The 27,779-nt window shown below is 41.7% G+C and overlaps 1 protein-coding gene across 1 annotated transcript; it reads left to right on the forward strand.

Annotated features, from left to right (window-relative positions):
* The first annotated feature begins 8,403 nt into the window (after positions 1-8,403).
* Positions 8,404-21,238, forward strand: LOC148096933 (glutathione synthetase-like). Its single transcript, XM_087833671.1, has 12 exons — positions 8,404-8,541; positions 10,963-11,108; positions 11,286-11,361; positions 14,294-14,433; positions 16,571-16,687; positions 17,021-17,101; positions 17,223-17,300; positions 17,427-17,496; positions 18,456-18,650; positions 18,794-18,875; positions 20,493-20,682; positions 20,809-21,238. The coding sequence occupies exons 1-12, from the start codon at positions 8,404-8,406 to the stop codon at positions 20,930-20,932; spliced, it is 1,437 nt and encodes a 478-aa protein (XP_087689797.1). The 3' UTR covers positions 20,933-21,238.
* Positions 21,239-27,779: the final 6,541 nt, after the last annotated feature.

Raw genomic sequence — 27,779 nt, forward strand, 5'->3', positions numbered from 1 at the left:
GTGGTTTAGTTATTTTCCTTTTGGTTGAAAGTACACTGAGAGAGGACTTTTTGTTAGTGATCTTAATAGTATTTTTGTTCATTTTAATGTAATTTTTCATCTAATTGAATATAATCTATTTGTGTATGATTGTTAGTCCAAAGAGGGAGAGAGGAAAGAGGGGAATGTGAGGAGAAAGTACAAGGTCAGGAAGAACCAGGTAAGAAAACAGACAGGGAACAGTGACAGGCACAACAGAAACTGTTAAACTGACAAAGAGAAGAAACCTGATTTTACTTACACAATCTGGAAGTTGTGTCCTCCCTATATTAAAGCTGCTATACAGAATCTGCAAAACAAACTGGGTTGAAACATTTTTGACCCTCTTTAACAACATTCCAACATAACATTATAATTGATTGGGGAGATTAAAATTAATGATATATTTTTATGTAGTTCAGCCACAACTCTACTAAAACCTCAGCCAGTAATAGGTAGGCCAACTTTTGGACTGTCCAGCTGTCTGTATGTCTGCTGCATTACATACATCACATTTGCACACTATCAGAAAGAGCCAAACAGCCCTGGTGGAGTGAGGAGCTGTAAAGAGAAGCAGATGCTCTGTTTATATTCTAAAAATGTTTTAAGCTAGCTTGTTTCAAAATACTGCAGCTTTAAATGTTTTCTAAAAGCACACATACACTTATCAGTGTTTCTCACACTTTTTACAGTGTGTACCACCTGATAAAAATGTCAAGCTCTCCCAAGTACCACTATGAAAGCATGAAAGTCATAAATCTTACAACACAAATTTATTATTATTAAATGAGTAAAATTAGTATCTGCAGTAAAGATTTTTTCATACATTGTATACATTCTACCACAGGCAAAGTTGCCTCCATTTTTATAGTTTTTATTAATATTTTGTAAAAATTTATTTGTAATAATTTATTGTTTTGGGAGTATTTTTTATGTATCTGTATTATATTATACATACACATTAAAAGTGAATCTCTGTCCAAAAATGCACTCAGTTTACTTTTTACTCACTATGAGCATCATTCATTATTCTCCCCCAGTAATTAAGGTTAGGATATGTATTTTTTTTTTATTCCAATCCATTCTTCTTTTGCAGCATTTAAATAACCTTGATCAGATTTGATGGTTTTGTTACAGACTTTTCAAAAAAGTGTTTTGCTTTTCTTTCACAAATGTGGGGATTAAATTGTGTTAAAATGTACAAAACAGTGATGTCATGTTTTGTGATGAGGACCCAGGCACAGAGAGACTTGATGAATTTAAGAATCTTATGATTTAATAAAGAAATTTGCAGACTTGCACAGAGATGGTAAAATTATGATGACTGATAACGGAGATGAAGACAACAGACAATGAGGACAGGGAGAAACAGGGGTTTAAATGCACCAAGGAGACAGTTATAGAGATCTCGGGACAACTGGAGACATTTAAGGATGCAGGGACTGACAGAGACAGGGAAGAAGTCTCATTGTGACAAGTAAAGTTTATCTTGCCTGGCTGGGCAGCTCTCTGGGTGCTCAGCACCCCCAAAGCTCTGATCCTAGAATTGCCCCTGCCCGCCACAATATGAAACAGGGAAGTACCGCCGTGTAATCCATTTATTTCAACAAAGTAACTGTATTCTAAATACCCCCTTTTTAAACGGTAACTGTAACGGAATACAGTTACTCATATTTTGTATTTTAAATACGTAACGGCAGTACATGTGTTCCATTACTCCCCAACACTGGTCAAGTATCTCTGCTCTATATAAGGTTCAGGCACGTGCGGGGGGGGGGGGGCCTAGAGGGGCTTGAGCACCCGCCCCTTTTCTGATGGGTGCCCAAAGTGCCCTTTTGTTGAGGCAACTTTTTAAAAAAATTTTTTTATTTTTTTTAATGTGTGTGTGCGTGCGGAGTCCTGTCTGTGCCCCTCAACAATAATATTTAACTGTTAATCACAGTTTTGCTAAATAAAAGGATCTGGCTTGCATCAGTCACATGATCACTGTCGTGGTTTTGCAAGGCAAGGATTCAAGCGACACCTTGTAGAGCACTCAAACTCCGACCTTTATTATCTACTTCCTGTTTCCGCCCCCCCTTTCACAATAAAACAGGTTATACTCAAACAGATTACACCACATCCTCCTTTCGCTGAAAACATCAAACTTACAAGAACATTTACTGCATATATGAAAACTGTACTTTTTTTTCTTAGAACCTTTCATAGAAACTTTTGTTTCTCTTCAACCTTTTTTCCTTTACTTTTAAACCCATGTTTTTCTTTTTTGTTTTGTTTATTTTCACAAGTCCAGTCTTTGTGGTTTTTTGAAAACCCTGCCAGCCCTAGTTCTGACAGGACCTGGGTCTTCTGTCTTAGGAGTCAGAGTTGTAGCCGCCGATAGGTTTGAAGCAGGCAGGGCGTTCTCTGTTGGACTGACAGGTGTAATTGGGGTTTGTAACTTTGGAGTGGCATCTGGCAATGGCTGGAGGTGATGCCTATTTCTCCTGATGGCTCCTGAAGGGGTCTCTACAATGTATGAGCGGTGTGTGGAGTGAGAGGAGATGACAGTCCCTTCACGCCTAGTGTCTGTAATCCACACTGGTTGTCCCGGTGAGAGTGGAGGAAGTTCTGTCACACGATGTCTCCTGTTGTACGCAACACTGTCCTTCATCACTCTCTCTCTCTCGCTTTTGTCAACACTGTAGCCTTGTTGGGCAGGCTGGGATTGAGCAGAGAAGGAAGCTGGGGAACTGACGTGCGCAGTCTTCGTCCCATTAGTAGTTGCGCAGGGCTATATCCATTAGCCAGTGGGGTTGCTTTGTAAGCTAGAAGTGCAAGATATGGGTCTTTTGCTTTCTTTAGCAGACTTTTCACAGTTTGGACATGACGCTCAGCCTCACCATTGCTTTGTGCAAATCTTGGACTGCTTGTTACATGCCTGAACCCATAGGCTGCTGCAAAGTCTTTGAACTGTTGGCTTGAAAACTGAGGTCCATTGTCACTGTAGAGAAACTCTGGAATCCCATGTCTGGAAAAGATTGATTTTAGATGCACTATAACATCCTCCGATCTTGTGGGAGTAAGTTTGGCTATTTCCACAAATTTAGAGTAGTAGTCCACCAGAAGCACGTAGTTGCTGTTGTTAAACGTAAAAAAGTCTGCTCCAACTTTTTGCCATGGTCTCTCAGGGAGTTGGCTTGGCATTAAAGGTTGCACTGGGTTGGTACGCTCTTTGATGCATATGGTGCAGTTTTTCACAAGTTCATTTGCCCACTCAGACCAGGCCACCATACTGTCTCGCTGGCTCTCTCTCTGCATCTAGACATTCCCTGATGTCCCTCGTGTAGGGCAATGAGGACAGAGTGGCGCATAGCAGTAGGGATCACTAGTCTGGTGCCTTTCAGTAGCAGATTGTTGTGTACTGTTAAGGTGTCTCTGTGTGGCCAATATGCTTTAATTGGGCCTGTGAGATGGCTGTATTCTGGCCAGCTGCTCTGACAAAAAGCCATGACATCTGAGCATATGCTGTCGGTTTTAAGCTGTTTCTTTAACTGTGTGATGTATGTCGAGGTAGCAGGCATGCATTTGACTATTTCATCCACATATATATTTGTGTCATCCAGTAGTTCAGCTGTAGCCTTAGAATCAGGGTCTTGGTTAACGGGTGCACGTGACAGTGCATCTGCTGTGAGGAGTGCTTTGCCTGGAGTGTGTGAGATGGTGTAACTGTACCTCATGAGCCTTAGGCGGAACCGTTGGATTCTAGGTGGAAGCTCGGTTAGAGCTTGCTGTCCTAGCAGGCTGATGAGTGGCTTGTGGTCAGTCTCTGAGGAGAAGTGTCTCCCGATGAGAAAATCTTTGAATCTTTCACAACCCCATGTTAGTCCAAGCGCCTCCTTCTCCACCTGTGCATACCTCTGTTCTGTTTCCGTTAAAGAACGAGACGCATATGCAACAGGTCTCCATTGCTCTCCCTCTTTTTGAAATAGGACTGCTCCCAATCCATAGGAGGAAGCATCTGCAGACAGTTTTACCTCTTTGTTTGGGTCATAGAGTGCAAGAATGGGAGTTGACGTCAGATCGCCTTTCAGCTGATTGAATGCTTTTTGCTGTGCGCAGCTCCAAACCCACTGATTTTTCTTCGAGAGCAGGTCTCTTAGGGGCTTGTCTTTTTCGGCCAGTCCTGGGATGAATTTGCCTAATTGGTTAACCATCCCGAGAAAGCTGCGCACTTCACTGACGTTTGATGGCTCTTTCATTGCTGTGATCGCTCTAATTTTGTCTGGGTCTGGCTGTACTCCCTCCGCAGACAAAACGTGTCCGAGGAACTTCACTTCCTGTTTGTTCAGGTCACATTTCTCCAGGTTTAGTGTGACACCGGCCTCTTGCAGTTTATTGAGCACTGTGTACAGCCTGGCGTTGTGCTCCTGCTGATCCTGTCCCCAAATGAGGATGTCATCCATGTGACAAACCACACCTGGCAGCCCATTAAGGATCACTGACATTCTACGCTGAAAATGTTCTGGGGCTGACGCTATTCCAAAGGGAAGTCTGTTAAAGTGGAAGCGCCCAAAGGGTGTAATGAATGTTGTGTAGTGTGCTGACTCTGGTGACAATGGAACCTGCCAGAAGCCTCTGTTTGCGTCTAACTTACTGAAGACTTTTGCTCCCGCCAGGGATCCAAGTGTCTGTTCAACCGAAGGCAGGATGTACTTTTCTCTGCACACTGCTTCATTGAGGTGAGTGAGGTCAACACAAATACGCACAGAGTCGTTTTTTGTTGGCACTGGGACCATACCTGCACACCATTCTGTTGGTTCTTCAACTCTGCTGATTACTCCCATGGACTCCATTCTTTCCAGTTCGCGTTTCACCTTTCCTAACAAAGGGATGGGGACCCGTCTTGGTGTGGCCAGGGAAAAAGGCACAGCATTGGGTTTCAACTTAATCGTATGAGGTTGTTGCATTAAACCTAATCCCTGACACAGCTTTGGGTAGTTCTCATTCAACACATTCATGTCAATACTGTCAGCTCTACACACAAGGTTCAGCTTGACACTTGCTGGCCTGCTTAACAGTGCTATGTGCAAATCTTTGATAATGTACACATTTTCCTGTATTTCCTGTTCACCTTTGCAAATTGTTTCTCTGCTCATACCCAACACATCAAGTGGAGTACCACCTGGACCAAACAGTGGTCTATCTGGTTTACTTAACTCTGTCTCATTTTGGTTTATGCAGTAAAACATCTGGCCTGGGATAACAGAGACGTCAGCTCCTGTGTCTATCTTCAATCTAACTTTGTGGTTTCTGATAGTAAAGTCTGCATACCAAGGATCTGAACCTGCGTCTACAGAACCAAGGAACACAGGTGTATCATCACTTTTGTCTGTTTCTATCACATGCACAGATTTAACAGATTTACACACTTTACTGAAGTGTCCTCTTTTACCACATGAGTGACATGTTGCATCTTTTGCTGGGCATTGTCCTTTACCATGCGCAGGGGTTTTCCCACACCTGTAGCATGATCTCCCATTTGGTGTTTTGTCCTTTGTTGTGCATTTACGTTCTCTTCGGGGTTTGAATGTTGAATGCTTTTGTTCCCTGTGCTTCGCTGTCACAGCATCTATTTCCATCTTATTTTCCCCTCTGATGTCTGTCTGTTGTTTTTTGATGACTTCAGACTGCCGGGCCTGATTAACCGCTTTCTCCAATGTCAAATCTTTGTCCATTTGAAGTCTCTCCGCTAAGCTGATGTCCCTCAGACCCACGACGAGGTGATCTCTTATTAACTCATCGTGCAGTGCACCACAACTGCAGTTTTCAGCTAAAGCATAAAGTGCGGTGACAAACAAGTCAACAGTCTCATTAGCTTGCTGTGTTCTTTGATTAAAGCGGGCTCTCTCATAGATAATGTTTTTCCTGGGAACAAAGTACGTATCCAGAGTGTCTCTTACTGCTTGGTACTGCTGCCTTTGTATGTCCGATAAAGCTTGCCCTCGGAGGATATCATCTGCTTCATCCCCCATGCAGTAGATGAGTGTGTTTACCTGGTTAGTCTCTGAGCTAAGGTGCAGGTTGCTTGCAAGTCGAAATCTTTCAAACCTCCTTATCCACTTTTCCCATTGCTGTGGCTTTGAGAAATCAAACAGCTCGGGAGGCTGGATGGTGAATGTGGCATTCGGGGGTAAGTTGGCGTTAGCATTATAGCCGCCGTTAGCTTGCTGGTGGGGAGGTGACGTGCGAGGCTGTGTAGCTGTTGCGCTAGCTCCCGCTTCTTCGTCCGACATCTTATCGTCTGGAGAAAAACTCTTTACCGCTCCCAAAGCCGCTTGCTGTCACTCCCCGATGACAAGGCTCTTACTGCGATCCAACTTCTGACACCATGTCGTGGTTTTAGGCAAGGATTCAAGCGACACCTTGTAGAGCACTCAAACTCAAACCTTTATTATCTACTTCCTGTTTCCGCCCCCCCTTTCACAATAACACAGGTTATACTCAAACAGATTACACCACAATCACCATTAACCAATGATCGCCCTGGTTACGAGCCGGGAACGAGCTCACAAAGAGCACGCACATTTTTTGCAGTCCGGAGCTGTAGGAGAAACACAAATTAACTGAGAGACACAGACTGATGCGACAAAACCAGTAAGTAGGTGTACAGCGTAGCCTGTAGTCTATAGCAAACAGGAGTATTAGCTTATTATGTACACGTTGGTAAGCTGTCTTGTTGCAACTGACGAACTGAAACAAACGAGCGTGCTGTGTGTGCAACAGCGTGACAAACATTACCTGTCCTTTTATTAAATGCACAAGTAGTGCTGGTCATAGCTGCTGGCTACCTGTGTAAGGCTGTCATGGGTCTGCAGCTCTGTCACCGTTTTAGGGAATATATTTAGTTTTAAAGTAAGTTTCCGGGCTTTTCCTGCCTTTCTGGAGGGATTATATTTCACTAAAAAAACGATCTAATATGCATGTCCACATAATTATGCATTATTATAATCATAATATATTAAAAAACACACGCTGTATTTTAAAGAACATACATTAAGAAGCAGATTATATTAGATTTATATTTTAAATAAGACAAAATTTGGATTTTACAGCAGTAAAATTATTGTATCTCTACAGTTTAAAAATGTAATAAGCTTTGCCCCTGCACAGAGTGGATAGTGAAACAAATGGAATCATCATAAATACATTATTTCATATTTATTACTTCTCCCTCCTCATTGCTTTATTATTGTAGCTCTAGTAATAAATAATAATGTAAGGATTCTGGATCAGCACAGTGATGCCCATAGTATATACAGTATTCTGAAGAAGGTCTAAAATGTCACTGTGTGTGCGTGCATGTGTGTGTTTTATTTAGATGGATTTTTTTAAAATAATTATTACTCATGATATGACATTGTCCAGACATGCCTGGTAAGGACATGAGGCGGAAACAGTAGGAGCTGTGTGAGGCTACTAAAGGCAGTGCTATAACATTTTTCTGTCATCATTTTATTATAGATTAAGTGCAAGAGTTGTTAGGTGTGGATAATTAGATTATAGTTTATTGCAATAGCAAGTTGTGCTTTGTTCTCACATAGACAGCAAGTGGAGTGTGATATATGAAATGATGGGATGGAAGGAAGAAGAGAAGCAAAGAGTGATTCACAGGCAGAGCCTAAATTATTTCTCACAGTTTTTTGTTGCCTTATGGTTCCAAGCGCTGTCACCAATCTTTGCATTTTGTTATTATCTCATGACACTTGTTTAATCAGCTACCATCTCTCCTATGGACTTTTTAATGTCTACAGTCTTAGACCAGCACAGCCCTGCCCTCCAGCACTATCAGCAGCAGGAGCAGCAGCAACCCCTCAACAGCAACATTGTACCCATCAGGTAAAACATCGGCTACGTTTACTTTGCCTTGTTGCCCATATTAGATTCTTGATGAATGTGTGTTGTTGGGTGGCAGTCTTAATCGCTCTCTGCATCAGTGTGAAAGTATTTGATGAGAGCACAGTCCAAAGGAACCTTCTAGGTTGATAGCTAACTAGCTTCTACTACCGGTGACTGCTAACAGACGGTGTTAAACGACCTGGTTAAAACTTAAGCAGGTAAGTTAGCCACATGTGTTGTTTTGATGTTATAAACTATCCTATAACACGATTATTACAGAAAAGAAAATATTTAATGTATTGTTTAATGTTACTATCGATGTATGACGTGTTTCATTGTAATTATTGTTATTTAAATATAATTTATTTTAGTATTTACGCTTGTGTATTGTGTATATGTATATGTGTATCATTTAAAGCAGTTTAGGAAATTTAAGTGATGAGTAAACACTGCGGTAATAACGTTAGCAGTAATAGTAATCTTATTTGGTTATCCTACTTCAGGTGAATGAGAATGGCGCAGGGGATACCAGACGAGATGCGGATGAACTCGGCTTTGATAAAAAAATTGGCAGAGGGGGCAAAAGACTCAGCTGTTACACAGGGTGTCCTAATGAGGCTCCAGGAGACCCCCAACTCATCTGAGGTGCAAATTATACACACATGTAGCATGTAGCGGTTGTAGCATTGAGGGGTGGCTGTAGGTCAGGAGGTAGAGCAGGTCATCTACTAATCGGAAGCTTTGATCGTGGCTGGCTGCTCCAGTCTGCATGCCAAATGTCACTGGGCAAGATACTATCCACAGGTTGTGTGAATGTGTGTGAATGTTAGATAGAAAACACATATAAAAAGTATATAAAAAAGTGCCCGTATGAATGGGTGTGAATGGGTGAATGAGGCAAGTTGTATAAAGTACTTTCAGTGCTTAGGTACTTTCAGTTTGCTAGAAGCACTTTCACTGGTTTTTCATGGTTGGATAATTGTTAGTATAGTTATATAATCTTAAAGAGGGAACGTGTACTTGTGAAACTCGTTTAAAATTTGCAAGTCTGCTCATGTATGATTTTGAATCGTCTTATTATATTCGTTCTTGCCCCACCCAACAACTGCACCTGAAAGAGTAAAGCTACAGACCATGAGAATACATTTCCTCAAAATATTCATTCAGGGGAAGACGCTACATATTTGTAACATGTAGTGTATATTTGTAATATTATACTTTTCCTGGTGTTAGGTTTAGTGAAGCCACGTAACAAAGCACGTTCCATTGTTGCTTTTGGATTATGGAACTACTGGGAACATGTTGACTGACTGATTCTTAAACAAACAGGTAACCAGTGAAGGGAGGCTAAAATTTCAGTAATCTGGTCTTGCGTCTCTTAAGCCATTAATAGGTAACCTACAGTATTTTAGACCAGCTGCAAACGTGTAATAGTTGTCATATTAAGACCAATGCACAGTTCTCCTGGCAATGGACAAACCCAGAGTCGTCCATCGGATCGCCAGACGGAGACTTTTGGGAATATAGCGTATGACCAGTTGCAGGTCTTTAAAACAAAGGGTTAATTCAATCATACCGAACTGAATGAGACTGACATTAACAACTGATTTAATCTGTTTGTCCAGTTTTAGCTGAATGTGATTGAATGGCCATGAGCAAAGTAGTGAAGTAGTTATACTTTAAATAAATGCTTAAACTAGGGATGCACCGATACTGGTATCGGGTATTGGCCTCGATACTACATTTTCTAAAGTACTCGTACTCGTTAAAAGTCCCCCGATACCGGGGACCGATACCACGGTCTGAGACCTGTCTATGTTAGAGCGGCATGTAAGGGGTTAATCACAGGCGCCGAGTGCCCGCCCCGAGTGCCCGCCCCCAGGCCCCGGCTGCAGCTCAGAGCTGAGAGAAGGGCAGGCGAGACAAGTCAGCCGCGAAAACAAAGGTGGACTGCAAATTGTCCTCAGCGAAATTGTCCAGAGGAGGCTCAAAAGGTAGCGCATTTAACACAAGCAATTTAATCAAGCACCAAAATCCTAACACGACAACGAGTACAAAGAGTTTACCCACACTTATTTACCCATGCTTATTAGCACAGAGGAGCATAGCTGATGCTATAGCAGTGGGACGGAAAATAGTTGGGCATTTTAAACATTCCACCTTAGCCTACTCCCGCCTCGAGGACATTCAGGGACAGCTCAACCAGCCAATAAAGAGACTGCAGCAGGACATACAGACGCGCTGGAACAGCACGTATTACATGCTCCAGTCCCTCATTGAGCAAAAGCGAGGGCTGGGCGTATCCGAGCATGAACTCCCTGACTATCTCACCGCTCACCAATGGGCTCTTATGGAGACGACTGTTGCCATCCTCGCCCCCTTTGAGGAACTAACTAAAAAAGTGAGCAGCTACGACGCACTAGCCTCTGATGTCATCCCAGCTGTGACTGTGCTAGTGAGACTTCTAAACAGAGAAACAGACTAACAAATTTAAAATTAAATTTTGTTTTTTATAATTATTTATTCTGTAATATGTTGCAAACAACATGCTTTTCATTTTAAATAAATGTTCTTAATTCCAAACTAGTCCCTTGTTGTTGTTTTTTTGTTAAATTATAGGACTAAAGCTGTTATCTGTAAATTTAAATCATGTTTTTATTAAGTACTCGGTATCAGTATTGGCGAGTACTGAAATGCAAGTACTCGTACTCGTTTCCAAAAAAGTGGTATCGGTGCATCCCTAGCTTAAACTAAAAAAAAAAGTAAGTAAACATTTTTTTCAGCATCTTTAACAGAATTCATATGTTAGGTAATAAGCCTCAACAACAGAGATCACATACCAGTGGAATGTTAAACCGTTGCTGATGAAAAGGCCGTGTTGAATGTGAAGTCATGTTAGGAATTTGTTCTGCCTTAGGGCAGAGGATTTCAGAGAGATCTTTATTAAGCCCGTGTTTTGAGTCCACAAGCCATCTCCAGTGTTTGTCCAACAGTTTTGGGGTTTTTTGTTTGTTTTGTTTCCCCTGGTCAGCACTCTTTCCTCACATTTTACATCTTGTTTTTCAGGTGGTCTCCTTTGCTCCATTCACACTGTTCCCCACACCTGTACCCAAAGCTGTATTCTCCCAGGCTCTGGCAGTGCAGACACACTACAACACCCTGGTGGACAAGATTAGTCAGGATGCAGATTTCCTACAAGAAGCTTTGGCTAGGTAGGATGCATTATGACCTCATGTGTGTGGTTTGGAAGAAAAAAACTCTTGGCAAAATTCTCATTATTGTCACAGTCTCTGAAGTCTGTCTTCAAATGACCCGTTAGTTTAATTCAAAATGAATACACTGTGATGAAAAACCTGCTGACAAGATTTTAACAAAGTGTCTGTTTACAGCACCATCGCTGTGGATGATTTCACTGCAAGGTTGTTCAAAATCCACCAACAGATCCTTAAAGAAGGCAGGTCACAGGTACGTCAGCACAGCCGCGATGACACTGGTGTTAGGGGGGAGCTCAGGAGGCAGCGTCTGCCAGTTGGAAGGTTGGCGGATTGATTACCCAGTTTGTCCAGATTCCAGTTTTCTTAGGCAAAATGCTGAACCCAGAGTTTCCCCCAGTGCATCCAGTGTGTGCGAAGTTAGACAAGGCAGTTTGGATGCGTTTGTGTGATTGGGTGAATAGGGTTTGCAGTAAAAAGCTCCTTTCAGTTAGAGCAAAGTGCTGCACAATTATCATTCCATTTACCATCATCATTTTACTTGAGCTGTTTGGGCTCTAAGGCCTTGGTGTGTTGCTAAATCCAACAAAGCTGTTTGCTTGCACTCAATAAGGATTCAAAAGTAGTGAAAAGAAAGAGTGTATAAAAAAATCAAACAGTTTCTAATTAAGGAAGACTGGATTTCAAATAGAGTATTTGTATAGCGTTATTTTTGTGCCACTATTCTGAGCGCATGTAAAAAAAATTTGCAGGTGCAAGTGTTGCATTTTGAGGAGAAATGTATTTTGAGCGAAGAAAAGCTGAATTTGAGTGAACAGAATTCATTGCTGCGTGCAGAAAATGTATTTCAGTGTTTGCTATTATTCACACACACGCACAATAGCAGCCCCTCTCGCTCAGTTTTTGCATTTGCGCTTGCTCGCAATGTGTTGCTCGCACTCTCAACATTTCTGCCCGTGCGCGCTCAACTCTTTCTCTACACCGTTATATTTGTGCCACAAAACCAGCCAATCACAGACTTGGATGCAAAAAAAATCTGATTGGCTGTTTTGGTCTCCAATCAGCTCGAAATGACGAGATGCAATATCCCAGAATCCATTTTGTCCAAAACTCAAACGAGGCAGTTGCGGAGAAACACGGTGTGGCGGAGTTTGAAATATTACTCTTTCTGGGTCACAAAATAAACTTTTAAGATATTTTCATGTCAGAATGTTGCTGTGTAAACTTCAAATATCTGCTCGATTCATCAAGACATCACATATTTGCATAAGTGCTCTAATGTTTTCGGAGATGCCTGTTACCCACCAGCTGACCGGGTGGGCAAACACAAACATAATATATAAGGCTGAACTGACAAAAAAATCACCGACTACACCACCAGGTATTATAGGAAAACCATAAAGCCTTTGAACTAAAACAAACACTGTTGTGACAGTGACGTACACTGTCTTGTTGGTATATATGTATGATTTGTATCACCTTAATGTTTTCCTCTTACCACATATCAAAACTGATATCATGAGCAGCATTTACAGCTGTGGCTCTAGCAAACATCAGCTGATACTAGAAAGTAATATTAAAAAACAGCTGATCAAGCTGCTGTTGTTTAGCGCATCCGCTGGTTTCCTCTTTCTGGCGTAAAGTGGGTGATAAACAAACAAGAGAGACGATCAGCTGATCATTGATCAGTTTCATGATTGAAGTAGCAACAGCAGAGGGAGGGAGGGAGAATGAGGGGAGAAGAGGCAGCTGTGCAGCAAAGACAGAATAACTTCAGCTTTGTGTCTTTTTTTTTCATCGTTGCTGAAGTTTGGGACGAATTTTCCGTATTTTCCCCTCAATACGGATGTGTTGTAATTGGTCCAGCCCAGAGTTGATCATGACCAATTGGCTAATCCACCACCTTTCATTGTTTATACCGTTACAAAAACAAACAAACATAAACATGAAAAATCACCATCGGCCCACGGGGCAAATGTCCGGTATGCCCAATGGCCAGTCTAGCTATGCGGTCAGCTGGTGGGTAACAGGCATCTCCGAAAACATTAGAGCACTTATGCAAATATGTGATGTCTTGATAAATCGAGCAGATATTTGAAGTTTACACAGCAACATTCTGACATGAAAATATCTTAAAAGTTTATTTTGTGACCCAGAAAGAGTAATATTTCAAACTCCGCCACACCGTGTTTCTCCGCAACTGCCTCGTTTGAGTTTTGGACAAAATGGATTCTGGGATATTGCATCTCGTCATTTCGAGCTGATTGGAGACCAAAACAGCCAATCAGATTTTTTTTGCATCCAAGTCTGTGATTGGCTGGTTTTGTGGCACAAATATAACGGTGTAGAGAAAGAGTTGAGCGCGCACGGGCAGAAATGTTGAGAGCGCAAGCAACACATTGCGAGCAAGCGCAAATGCAAAAACTGAGCAAGAGGGGCTGCTATTGTGCATGTGTGAATAATAGCAAACACTGAAATACATTTTCTGCACGCAGCAATGAATTCTGTTCACTCAAATTCAGCTTTTCTTCGCTCAAAATACATTTCTCCTCAAAATGCAACACTTGCACCTGCAAATTTTTTTTACATGCGCTCAGAATAGTGGCACAAAAATAACGCTATATATTTGTAGAATGAACATCTTGGGTCATCACTGCAGGTGTGAGGTTGTGTTAACGTTTACAGGAATGATTTTTCAGCCTATCTGTTCCTTTGTGGTGTTGGCTGTTTTGGGTTACCTGCACCACTGTGTGTTTTCACCATGAAAACCTTTCTATCTGGCTTCTTTTGGGGCCATTTTTGGAGGGAATTTTTTAAAAAGTTGGAAATGGATCGATGATGCAGGCTCTTTTCTTTTTGGGCTTCGTATGCTAGCCATTAAATCCTGAGAGATTTCTTATGAGAAAGAAAGACAGGGAACGACAGGGAGGAGAGGGGTGAGAGGCAAAAGCTATATTTTGGCTAAAACTAAAATCTTGTTTCAATTATCAGCTGTTTTGCTTTATTGCTTGACAAAGTTCTTCACAATTTTCTAAAACTCTGAAAATTCTCTGAAACTCTGAAAAACTCATAGAATGAAGAAAACCATTAGGTTCTTACAACAGTGTAGCTGGGACCATAAAAACCTATTAATGGATTATAAAGTGACCAAATGCTGCAGCTGGGATTCTTTGCCTTTGTTACAGTCCATTGTGTTGGGTCTCAATCGGTCTGACTACATGCTGGACCAGAGAGAGAATGACACGCCATCGCTAAAGCAGATAGAGATCAACACCATTGCTGCCGGTGTCGGAGGCCTTTCATCGCGCACGCCAGATGTACACAGGTAAGCAGGTCATTTATGTGTCCCCCATATTCTGTAGGTTAGCCACTAGAACTCAGCAGTAAGAGTGATCATGTTGGCCAAGACCTTCAAATATATTTACTGTCATCTTTATAGCCACCGTTTCACACAGCTGCTTTACCTTATTTTTAAAAAAAGATAAATAAAAACCCCACATTCCTTTATTTCCCCTTCAGTTGACACCAATCTCTTTGCTTTGCTGTCAGTAGGTTTGGGATTTAATACAGCTATAAACAATCTACAGGGTGGGCCATTTAAATTGATACACCGTAATAACATGGGAATGGTTGGACAAAAGTCCTGTTTGTGGCACATTAGTATATGTGAGGGGGCAAACTGCTCAAGATGGGTGGTGACCATGGTGGCCATTTAGAAGTCGGCCATCCTGGATACAACTTTTGTTTTTTCAATAGGAAGAGGGCCATGTGACACATCAAACTTATTGGTAATGTCACAAGAAAAACAATGGTGTGCTTGGTTTCAACGTAACTTTATTCTTTCATGAGTTATTTACAAGTAACTTTGTTCACAGCCATTGACATGTCGAAGAGGTTAACATGTGAGGAGTGGATCGAAATTGCGTTAATACCTGGTGAACGCAGTAACCGGGTCATTGCAGCCGATTTCAATGCAAGACTCCCTACGAGACCACCCATCTCCCGTGCTACAGTTAGCAAACTGCTTGCTAAGTTTCGTGAAACTGGTTCAGTGTTGGATTTGCCAAAATGTGGACGCAAGAAAACTGTCACTGATGAAGAAACATCAGTGGCTGTCCTAGCTTCATTCAGCAAGAGCCCACAGCGTAGCACTTGCCGCATGTCACTGGAGAGTGGCATTAGTCGAACATCCCTTCGGCAGATATTAGCTACTCACAAATGGCACCCTTACAAACTCCACCTACTGCAGCATCTCAACGAGGATGACCCAGATCGGTGCACAGAATTTGCAGAATGGGCAAAACAAAAATTGGAACAGGACCCTCAGTTCACGCAGAAGATTTTGTTCAGTGATGAAGCAAACTTTTATGTGAAGGGTGATGTTAATGGTGTGGTCTCACACGATCCCACATTGGATGGATCCCTCCAAGACTGCTGGAACAACAAAAGTGATGGTTTGGTGGGGTATATGGGGTACAACGATAGTGGGTCCATTCTTCATCAATGGAAACCTCAAGGCCACTGGATATTTGAAATTGCTACATGATGATGTGTTTCCCTCTTTATGCACTGAAGCTGGCACGTTCCCTGAGTTTTTCCAGCAAGATGGTGCACCACCACATTATGGGTACCAGGTCCGAGCATTCCTAGATGAACAGTTTCCTGGAAAGTGGATTGGTCGTCGTGGGCCAGTTGAATGGCCCCCAAGGTCTCCCGATCTGACCCGCTTAGACTTTTATCTTTGGGGTCATCTGAAGGCAATTGTCTATGGTGTGAAGATACGAGATGTGCAGCACCTGAAACTACGGATACTGGATGCCTGTGCTGGCATTTCTCCTGCGGTGTTGCTATCAGTGTGTGAAGAGTCACCAACCATTCCCATGTTATTACGGTGTATCCATATAAATGGCCCACCCTGTATAAAAGATAGACATAGCCTTTGTGTCTGAAAAATGAAGCCACTGCAGAAGTTCTTTTAATCTGCATTCTTTTCAATGGCCAAGAGGGGGCGCCTCTTGTGGTTGTGAAAGATATTCCGTTGTATAGACGTCTACATGAAAATGCCCCTGTTATGAGTTTATAGGCTCATTAATGTCATGTCTTATTAAATACAATATAAAGTTAATTTAATATAGACTATATAAGGCAGGATTGATCGACAAGTTGCTAGCCTATAGAGGTGGGAATCACCATACAACTCACGATACGATATTATCACAATACTTAACGCACGATACGATATTATTGCAAGCAAAAATGCTCATCTTAAGGCGTCACAGCGTGACTTTGCTAATGACTGGGGGATGGAATGGTGGTGGCTGTGTCCATCTTTTATTTACAATACTTATTTAAGATGAATGAGGGAGAGTGAGACTGGATTGTTCGAGGCATGGTCAGGAAATAATGATGCATAATGTGCTGTGATTAGGTTTGCTGAGAGTGCTTACAATCTTGCTTGACAGACATATCCTGAAGATGGCCGGCAGGCTGGAGGAGAGCGAGCGTATCCTGGATAATAATCCTGCAGCTGGTCTGGCCAGGGCTATTGCCAAAGCCTGGGAGCTCTATGGATCAGAGAAGTAAGAATGAAGTACAATCATCAAGTACATGCCAGACATGGTGTTGATTGCTCTTTGCTTTATTCACTTGGTCTAATTATGTCACCATACATGATGAATTAATTAGTATATCCAGAATAAAACATCTTGCCAGTGGAACTGTACATTCAAACACTGCTTCTGCTGGTGTGGTTGCTCAGTGCATCATAATATTACAAACATTTCTTCAGGACAACAAAGGCCAGTGACAGTTTTGGTAGTATGGGGCACCAAAAAGCAAATCATTTCAGTTAAAATTAAAACCGTGAGAACCAAAAGTCCAGAAATTTTGAGGTGCAGTTGTTGTCGTTGCAGAGCAGTCGTCGTGTTCTTGGTGGAAGACGTCCAGAGAAATATCTTTGATCAGCGATTCGTTGAGTATGAACTTTGGAAGAGGTAGGTGTTACATGTGAAGGGTTAGAGCTCTCATACCTGCATGTTTTCTTTGTGTGGAAGTTAAAACATTATCTTAAAGCATTTGAAGAGTTGTGCTTTTCACCAACATGCCGTGTTTCAGAAACATTCACGTAATAAGACTGCGGTTTGAAGATGTCTTTAAAGCAGGCTGCCTTGATCAGGACAAGAGGCTTTTTGTGTAAGTCGATTTCTGTCAGCTCACAATGCACTGACACATTATTTAAGTGTATCATTCTCAAACAAAAACTATGTGTTACGCATAGCAGTGGTCTTTAATGTGTCTTTTATGTCGCTTTCACTTCAGGGACGGCAAAGAGGTCGCCGTGGTGTATTTCAGGAATGGTTACATGCCTGACAACTACCCTTCTGAACAGGTCCAACTTTTGATTTGCACACAGAATGGAAGATTACATTAGAGTTTAGTTAGAAACATGCAACATGCAGACTTACTTAAAATGATTCGTATTCATGAGAAACTGGAACGTCATTATCATCCAGTTTATTTCTTTCCCTGCCTAGCAACACCAAGTCTAGCCCTGATTGGCTGATATAAGTGACAACAGACCTGTCGCTGTGTCAGCCTGAATGGGTGATTAGATGGTAAATAGCCTGTATTTGTATAGCGCTTTACACTACATTCAGTCATTCACACACACATTCACACACTGGTAATGGCAAGCTACATTGTAGCCGCACTGACAGAGGCGAGGCTGCCGGACACTGGCGCCACCGGGCACTCTGACCACCACTAGTAGGCGGTAGGCAACCAGTAGGTGACCGAGACTGTTGATGCCGGGGCTCGAACCGGCAACCTTCCGATTACAAGACAAACTGCCAACTCTTGAGCCACAATGTTCTCTGCAACATTGTGTGTAGATACGTGCAGCTGTGTGTTAATTCTGCAGGCAGGAACAGGAAGTGAAGGAAAACTGGCGAGCACCCTGGAACCAACACTTAATTGGACATAACGAGTTAAAACAGTTTGCAAATTTAAGCCAAACTGCTGAATCTACTGTCCAGGTTCTCTTTGATAGCGTGAGTCTGTGTTGTTCTCCTTCATTCTTCTGTCTCTGTCTGTCAAATCTCAGCGTAATATAAACCAACTATTGTCACGATCTGCTGGTCGGTGTGCTGGCTGTTTTGTCAGGAATCTCAACCACGAGAAAGTCTGAACGAACAAAGCTAAAAAACCTGCGACAGTGTGTAAAACGTTATTAGCAGCAGTGAAATAAGATTCCAAGAGTTAGTGAAATGGTAGAGGCTGTTTTATGCTGGAAAATCATCTAATGATAAAAAGACAAACAGAGAATTCATTGTCTGTTTTCAATTGCAGAGCTGGGATGCTCGTCTCCTCATGGAGCGCTCTCGAGCTGTGAAGTGTCCAGATATCAGCACTCACCTGGCTGGTACCAAGAAGGTTCAGCAAGTGCTCGCCAGACCTGGAGTCCTGGAGAGGTTCTTCCCGGACCAGCCTCAAGCTGTGCAGCAGATCCGAGTGACGTTCGCCGGCCTCTACACTCTAGACATGGTGAGAAAAAGCACACGATTTTTTCATTCTTTGGAAAGTTTGGCATTAGATAATCCTCACCTGGGTGTTGATGTTCAGTGTAAGCAATATCATTCACATTTTATTCCTCTCATTTATTTCTCTGTGGTTGTGCTTGTCTACAGGGTCCAGAGGGGGACAAAACAGTGTCAATGGCCTTGGCAGCACCAGAGCGGTTTGTCTTGAAGCCTCAGCGAGAAGGAGGAGGTAAACTGAACTTTTTAATAAAGCACACTTGATGTTAACACCAGAAGCAAATGATGGAACTTGTGTTGGTTTCTCACCATTTGTTAAACTCGGGAAGTTTAAGCAGTGCATGGATCTGCACACACGTGCAGCATTTGCTTGCATTCCATGTATGAGCTAGCCTCAGTCAAAACAGTGACGACACATACATGACTGCCTGCTGTTTTGCGTTACTGTGTATCTACTGTGATTCATGCATGCTGTACTGTGACTGAGATAATAGTGTATACGAGACACACTTGACAACAACATTGATCAGGATGTGAAAAAGCTACTAGATACAAGTTAGCAAGTTATGGCTGACTAACCACCCTGCCTTACATCACTCTGGGCTAATATTGTAAAAAGCAATCATTAGTTTTCTTTGTAATATCAGATCATTTGTTTTGATAAATACATAGTTCAGTATCAGGGTTCATATGAGCTATTTTAGCAGTAATTTTACACATGAACTGGAAGGAGAACTTTGAGGAGCTAATGAAAGAGAGAGGAGGATGGAGGAGGGGAGTTAGACGAGAGGGCAACCTGACTAGACCGTTTAACAGAGACTGAGAGGATCTCCGAGGAATAGAGAGGTGTGCTGCTGCTGATTTTCAAGAACAAGACAGATGTGCAAAGCTGTAGTAACTACAGGATAGTTACTGTACAAGGATAAATCAACAAGCTGTGGGACAAAGTTGCTGAGACTAGGTGAAAAAGAGGTGACGATTAGTGAGCAGGAGTGTGGCTTCGTGCTGAAAAGAGCACAAAAGATTCTCTGGAGAGAAGGTGAAGGAAAGTCAGCTGACGTGAGACAGAATACATGTATGTGAGTCAGAGGGAGGCAGGTATAATGGTGGAGATACAAGAAGTAGAGATAGTGAAGGTAGATCAGATGTAATACTTGGGGTCAACTATCCACAGCAACAGACAGCACACAAGAGAAGTAAAGAGTTGGGTGCAGGCAGGGTGGAGTGGGTGGAGACAAGTGTGAGAGGGGATTTGTGGCAGAAGGATAGCAGCAAGAGTGAAAGGGAAGGATTACAAGATGGCAGTGAGGCCTGCTATGATGTATGGTTTGGTGACAATGGCATTGACAAAAAGACAGGAGGCTGGGCTGGAGGTAGCAGAGCTGAAGATGGAGCTGCCAGGCAGGAGGAAGCGAAGAACCAAAGAGATTGATGGATGTGGTGAAGGAGGACATGCACAGGGTTGGTGTGACAGAGGAGGGATAGCATGACAAAGGGGCAGATGATCCGCTGTGGCAACCCCTAAAGGGAGCATCTGAAAGAAAGACTACTTGAGGCAGTATTTGTTTAATATTTTTTTATTCTAAATATGTAGCAACTTGCTTGTACTAGCAAGCAGGCTAGCATTAGCAAACATAAGTAGGAAAAAACCCAGCCAAATAAAGATCTCTCCATATGCCTGTCAGACTGGCCGAATGTAGCCAGGTGTGGTTCCCTGGGTAAAACTGAACTTTCTTTTCACTAATTTTAAAAAGGGTTTTACAAAAGTTTGTTCATCTGCTAATGTGAAATAATTCCTATCTAGCCATGTCCATTTTATCTGTACTTAAGTGTAGTATTGTTTTTCTAGGTAACAACTTTTATGGATCAGAGATCTGCCAGGTCCTGGAACAAGTGAAGGAGAGTACCGAGCGTACAGCCTATATTCTGATGGATAAAATCCATCCAACCCCTGTAAGGAACTACCTGATGAAACAAGGCAGCCCCCTGAAAATAAGCAACTGTCTCAGTGAACTGGGAGTGTTTGGAGCATATGTAAGGTATGTGACCACTACTACATTGATATTAAACTCATTTTGTTTGTGGCTGGTTTTTTTTAGAAGTATTTGCAGATTCCCAATGTAGTGGTTGTTTCTAATTTTAGCCTTTTCTTTTTTTTCTTACAGGCAGGGTAAAGACATGGTGACAAATGAGTGTGTGGGCCATCTGCTGAGGACCAAGAGCTCAGAACACTCAGACGGGGGCTTCGTAGCAGGAGTGGCCGTGCTCGACAATCCTCTGCTGTTCTGAGATGTCACACTCCTGCCTGGACATACAAACCACAGTGAAGTCACAGCAGAAACGTCTCTTTAAAAAAAAAAGAAAAAAGTTTTTGTTTATTGTTTTAATAAGTTCAGTAATTAAGTGAAGAGCAGTGATTAAATAAATAGTTTCTTGCATTTTTGATTTAATGATTGTGTTTAGGATTATTTCAGAAACATGTTTAGAGGATCTTTGTAAGCCTGTATTTACTTTAAAAGAAGGGAAGCACTTCTTCATTCTACAGAAAAGGTGACACCTTACAGATGAGTTCATAAAAAGTGTCTCTGTCACTCTTTCAAGGCTCTGTCACTTTGTCTTTTTTACTGAAACAGCATGGTAAAGTAGGTCTAGGGTGCCATCTTGTGGCAGTATGTTGTTACTACAACATATGAAATTGTGTTTCTATTGGAAATATAATTCAGCGCCACCAAGCCGCTCTCTCAGGTACAAACTGAACCTGTTTTTTTAGACATATAAATCACTAAACACATTGAAGCTTTTGGTTTTGTAAAAGTGGTTCATAATCAAAATGCATGTTAATTTTTATAAGGTTGAAGAGCAGTTAGCTGTGCATTCATGGATGTCTTTTAACTATTTTTTAACAATCTTTTGAGAGGTGCAAAACACCAGCTACTGGTAGACAGAACAGTCAGCCGAGACTGCAAGACCAGACTGACCAACCTGTGCACTGCCTGGATCAATGCCCCACAGCTGGATACTGGAATGCCTAGAATTGTACAAGATCAATGGGAGCCTTCATCAGGAACTCAATGGGGATGTGGCGTACAATGGGATATATATATATATGTGTGTGTGTGTGTGTGTGTATGGTATATTTATGTTTAAATTCTGCTCTGATTCCCCTTGATTGTATCTGTAACATGCAACTTCTGTCAGTGCTACTGGAAAGTGAATTTCCCGGAGGAACCCACCTGAGGGATTAATAAAGTTTCATCTAATCTAATCTAATCTGAAAATTGTGGACTTTTCAGGAAATGTATTAAAAAAAACTAAAACAAGAGTAAGATGGGACAGTTAGAAGGAAATAAGAAACTCAATTCATTTTAATTAAATAAATTGTTCCCATATGTTTATATGCTGTCAAACTGGCAGTAAGAAACATGGTTTTAAATAGCTCTATATGGCATTACTAGCACTTCGACCTTCAGATCAATTTATTAATGGAGAGGTCACAGATCAAATGTGACATATGTTTATACACTACTTTCTACATGATGACAATACACAGCACACTTTTAAGAGTCATACTTCCTAAATTATAAGGCTTTTTGTCAATTTTTGACCAACAGATCATGACACTGACCTTGAAGACCTCTGTGGATGTTGGGTGAAATCAAACGGATTGGTCACATGAGCCCACACTACACCCCCACAAGGTTTTTTTTATTTTTTATTTTTGTATCTGAATTCATTAAAAAAGTCTTGAGTTATCCTATTTACAGACAATAAGACAGAATATCAGGCACAGATGCAAACACTAACAACGTCCCTGGCAGAGGTGATGTGGCTTCAGACTTTTGCACAGTACTAGATGTAACACCTTCACGAAAGTACTTATGACACAATGAAAGAGAATAGTACTACAAGCAAATGAATATCTATACACTGTCAAAGGCAAATACATGGTTCATGCTCTCGCTTCCGGAGTGGCACACACTGCACTTCATAAATATCACACGTCTTCCTGTACATTTTTTCCCTGTGCTTTAAGGACACTGATCTTGGAGCTTGGTTGGCCTTGGTGCTTGTTGAGTGTGACTTACACATTTACACATTTTTTGTACACATTTTGACTACATATGTGTTAAACCTCACCAAATAATTGTTCAGTAAGGCAAAACCTACCCTGATATCATGGAGGAAGACTTCTAACTTTTTCAGTTCTCTCTGAATGTGTGTTTCAACATGTTCTCTGAAGACAATTAAAGTGAAACCTTAGGATTTCTTTGCTACACGAGGTAAGTATACATTGTGTTACCATAAAATATTTGATGGATACTACTGATTCTTTAGCTAGATAGCTCTCTTCTTCACAAACGTGTGTGTAGATGAGGCAGTGCCTCTTTCACTGTCCAGATTCGTCTGCTGATACTGCAAGTGCTTAGTAGGTTCTCCCTCATATAAATGTACATCATGGATTTCAAACTCCAAGCCTCGAGGGCCAGCGTCCTTAAACATTTACACGTTAACCCTCCGCACCACCAGAGACCGCTAGTAAAGCGCCGTGTTTGTTAACTAGAATCGTTAAAATATTGATTTACCGGAGCAGATGGACTTATTCCACTCTCTGGTGCAGGGAGCCCTATACAGATATATAGATACAGTTCCTATCAGGGGAACACATATTAACTTGATTTTAAGGACAGGGAAATGGAATAGGGCAGGCTTGGCCAACTCCAGGCCTCGAGGGCCGGTGTCCTGCAGGTTTTAGATCTCACCCTGGGTCTACACACCTGAATCAAATGATTAGTTCATTACCAGGCCTCTGGAGAACCTCAAGACATGTTGAGGAGGTCATTTAGCCATTTAAATCAGCTGTGTTGGATCAAGGACACATCTAAAACCTGCAGGACACCGGCCCTCGAGGCCTGGGTTTGGACAGCACTGGAATTAGGGGCTTGCTCCGTCCACTCCACACATGAATCTGGTATTGCAGTATTTCCAGGAGCGGTGCATTTCTCTAAACATCTGAAAAAACAAATCTCCTGAAGTTGGGTGTTACATGGAATGTTATAGCAGCTCAAAGTCTGCCCCCCCCCCCTTAATTCTTTGGTTGTCGTTCAAACAGGTTTGTATCTCTTCCTATCATTTTTAGCTGAAGCTGCAAGGAGTAGAGGGTAGTGAAGTTGGAGGGGTTTAAATACCCAGTAGTGTAATACTGACAAAAGAAATCCTGGTGTGGTTGGGCTGTACCCTGCAGTGACAGTTCAGCTGATTGGACATCTAATCATGCAGTATCAGCTGACCTGTCTGTGACCTGCTTTGTAACCCTCTCTTGACTCTTTGACTAATAAACTAGTGGTGGGCGGATCGACCCAAATATCGATTGTATCGATACCAAGTCGGTATCGGATCGATACTAGCCTGGTGAGATTGATTCTTTACTTTAAGTTCTGCTCTTGTTTGCAATGCTGTGGACAAACAGCCAGGTCGCCAGACTCGTCGCTCCTGTGTCAGCGCAGAGGAGGCACATTTTGCTACCCCACCCCCCCTCTTGTGTTTAGATGTTGCGCTGTCACGTGATGTGACTTAGATGCTTTGGGGGTTCTTTAGTTTACATATTATTTATATTTTCACCAGTTGTTGTTTTTGTTGTTGAGATTTTTAATTGTAATTTTTGTATGATAGTTTCTCAACAGCACTTGTTTGTTTTAATCTGTTTACTGGTTTGCGTGCACTTTTTATTTAAGATTTTTCTAAAAAAAAAATTGATAATATTCATTTTCTATAAGCATTTACTATATAATTATAAACTTTGTTCTAATTATGTCCTGGGTTTAACTATTTAATAATACAAAAGGAAACATCACAAAAAACACTTAAGGTCATGAAAATTAATTGAGATTTGGCAATTCAATGACGCATCCACCTTATTTATTGAACAGTATCGGTATCAGCGATACTGGCCTGTATTCACTTGGTATCGGATAGATACTACACTAAACAATAAAAAGCAAAATAGGGAACCAGGCTTTGCCCTTTTTAATGAAAGTTATTTGACTTTGAACTCACTGATAATAAATGAAAGAAAACAAAAACAGACAGAAACGTATAATAATCGAACCATATTTAGACTTCTTCATTGTACCCTCCGATCAGCTTGTTTGATTATTGGACTCAGACTAATGTGTACAAAAAGTATATAAGTACAAGCTTTTTCTCAACATTAATTAGGATGAGATGATATACTGTATCTTAGGTGTAGGCTTGACAGGTGTCTTACTTAGACTTAGACTTAGATCCTCCCGCGCCGATCGGCGCATCGGGCGACAAGAGAGCGCCATTGAACTCGGTCCATCGCGGCAGTTGTTGCTTCATCCCATGACAGTTCGGCTGAGCGTAAATCTTCAAGGAAAGTCCTCCTCCATGTTATTTTGGGTCTTCCTCACAGTCTCTTTCCATTCTTCGGATTCCACAGAACCGCGACACGGGCAGGTCTCGGGTCCGGTAGCCGAAGGATGTGACCAGGAAATCTGAACCGACGCTTGGTGACTTGGACATGGAGCGGCTCTACTCCTGCACGGCGATATACTTCCTCATTGGCAACCAGAGATGGGCAGTAACGCGTTACTTGTAACGTGTTACTGTAATCCGATTAGTTTTTTCAAGTAACGAGTAAAGTAAGGGATTACTATTGCAAAAACGGTAATTAGATTACCATTACTTTCCCGTAGGAACGCTGCGTTACTGCGTTACTAAAACCGTGATTTTCTTGCGAGAATGTCTCATGACAGTGACGTAAGCGAGTGTGATGTTCGTGACAACAGCTGTGTGCAGATCAACAATGGATAATATATCGAGTGCGGGAGAGAGTATGAGCGTGCAGCGTTTAAAGCAGACCTTCCCAAAGTGTGGGGCCCGCCCCCTAGGGGGGGCGCAGAGCCATTGCAGGGGGGGCGCGGAATGAAAAGGGGGGGGAACAAAACACTTGGACACTGCTAGCATTGGGCGCCCACAGAAACGCAAAGCAGGAGATGAAGCATCGCTGAATATGTTTCCAAACCAACTTCATTCTAAGCCAAAGACTAGAAAATATGGTGAAGCAAATCTTCCCTTTGGCTTCACCTGCACAAGTGCCGAGGTAGGTCTCCCTGCAGAATTGGTTTTCCCTTCGTCAGGAGCAATCGCTGGGCTGTTTAAATCACTGGCAAACAGTATCCCACAGTTGTTTATGTTTTTAAACCCATTTTGCACAGAGAGGCATTTTTTGAAAAATGTATTGATAGCAATGTTGAATATTATTACACATGAAAAAAAACGACACGTAAAATAATCACACTGTGATGCCTCTGCCTTTGTAAATGGAGCGACAGTAACTGCGTGTGTAAGCGTGTAAAACCTGCAGATAGTCAGATTAACAGTATTTCGTCTCTATCTGCCATTCTGCAATTCATTTCATGTGAAAAATAACGTGCACACAGCGTGACGTGAAAAAGGCACATACCTTTGACGTTGCCGTAAACGCAAAAAAGGAGTTTAAAAAATCTGAGTTTTCGGTGATTCAAAACACCATTTAGGTGTGGACAAAACAGCTGCGTTTTCAAAAATACCGGTGTAGGTGTGGACCTAGTGTAAAAGAGTTCGTAGTTTATTTTATTACTACCTGTAATTTATTGCAGATTACTTGTATTTGCTTAATTGTTTACTAAATGTTTGAGGTGTGAAATAAACCATAATGGAGCAAAATATGGGTGTGTGTGGTTGGAGGATGTGTTAGTGCGTGTGCGTGCGCGCGTGCACGCGCGAGAAGGGGGGCGCAAACATTTTTCTTGTAAAACAAGGGGGGCCCAGCAAAAAAAATTTGGGAACCACTGGTTTAAAGCATGGAAGTACTGACCTTATTTTGAGTTTGATTCCCTAAAAAGTGACAAAAACATTAGTGTCCGCTGTGCGTGGGAAGAAAACTTCTTTTTACAGCGAAAAAAACCCCCTAAACTTCCAAGCAAGCACCGAGTAGCTACGACGTAATGAGAAACTCACACAGAAACTGCGGTATCCTTCCACTGACCGCTGCGGCACACCTGCACCAGGATAAACCTCCGCCTACTCTACTCCTGCTTTACAGGTGAAAATAGAGCAAAAGGACCGCTAGTCTTTGACTTTATTTATTTTCTGCTGTGTTTTACTTGCATCTGAAGGAGTGAGTGTAAACACAAAAAAATTTTTTGCTTCATGCATAAAGTTAAAAGATTAAAACTAACAAAACAAGTTTTAAAAAGAGACTTTTCCATTTGATTACATTTTGTATGATGGATTATGTAGAAAAAGTAGAATTGGGCTGAAAGATCTATCACTTTATCACCTATTCAGGTTGTAAATCATGTTTTTAAAAAGTAACTAAGTAACTAAGTAACTAAGTAATTAATTACTTTTGAAAATAAGTAATCAGTAAAGTAATGGGATTACTTTTTTGGGGAAGTAATCAGTAATTAATTACTGATTACTTTTTTCAAGTAACTTGACCAACACTGTTGGCAACACGTTCCCGATATGTGATCTTGAGCAGCCATCGAAGACAACGTTGTTGGAAGACGTCAAGATGCCGGTTGATCTTTGCAGTCGATTTCCAAGTCTCCGCTGCGTACAGTGTCGTCGGTATAACGATGGTCTTCAGGAGCCGCAACTTGGTTGGTAAAGGCAGTGCGGTGGTCATCCATATAGGTCGTAGTCGTTGAAAGCCTGCCCATGCTTTTCCAATTCTGCACTTAACGTCATGCTCCACGTCCCCATCACTGCTAAAAGTGCAATCCAGGTACATAAACCTGTGCAACTCTTCTAGTTGCTGCTGCTGATTCACAGTAACTGCTGTGTTTGATGGTGTAGTGCAGGGGTCCCCAAACTTTTTCCATTGAGGGCCACATAACTTTTCCCTTCTCTGATGACGGGCTAGGGTCAGTTTGTAACAGAAAAGGTGTGACGATCGCAGGTTTGCTGATATGTAAACATTTAATTTTCCAGAAAGCCACACATAACCAAATATTAATAACCCTTTCCGAGATCAAATAACCCTCTCTGGGTTCTTAATAGAAAAAATTAACTTAGAAAATACTTAATAACTCCATTTATGACATCAATAAATAATCAAATAACCCTC

Source organism: Neolamprologus brichardi, chromosome 20 (genome assembly GCF_056152115.1).
Source record: "Neolamprologus brichardi isolate AB-2024 chromosome 20, ASM5615211v1, whole genome shotgun sequence".
NCBI lineage: Eukaryota > Metazoa > Chordata > Actinopteri > Cichliformes > Cichlidae > Neolamprologus > Neolamprologus brichardi.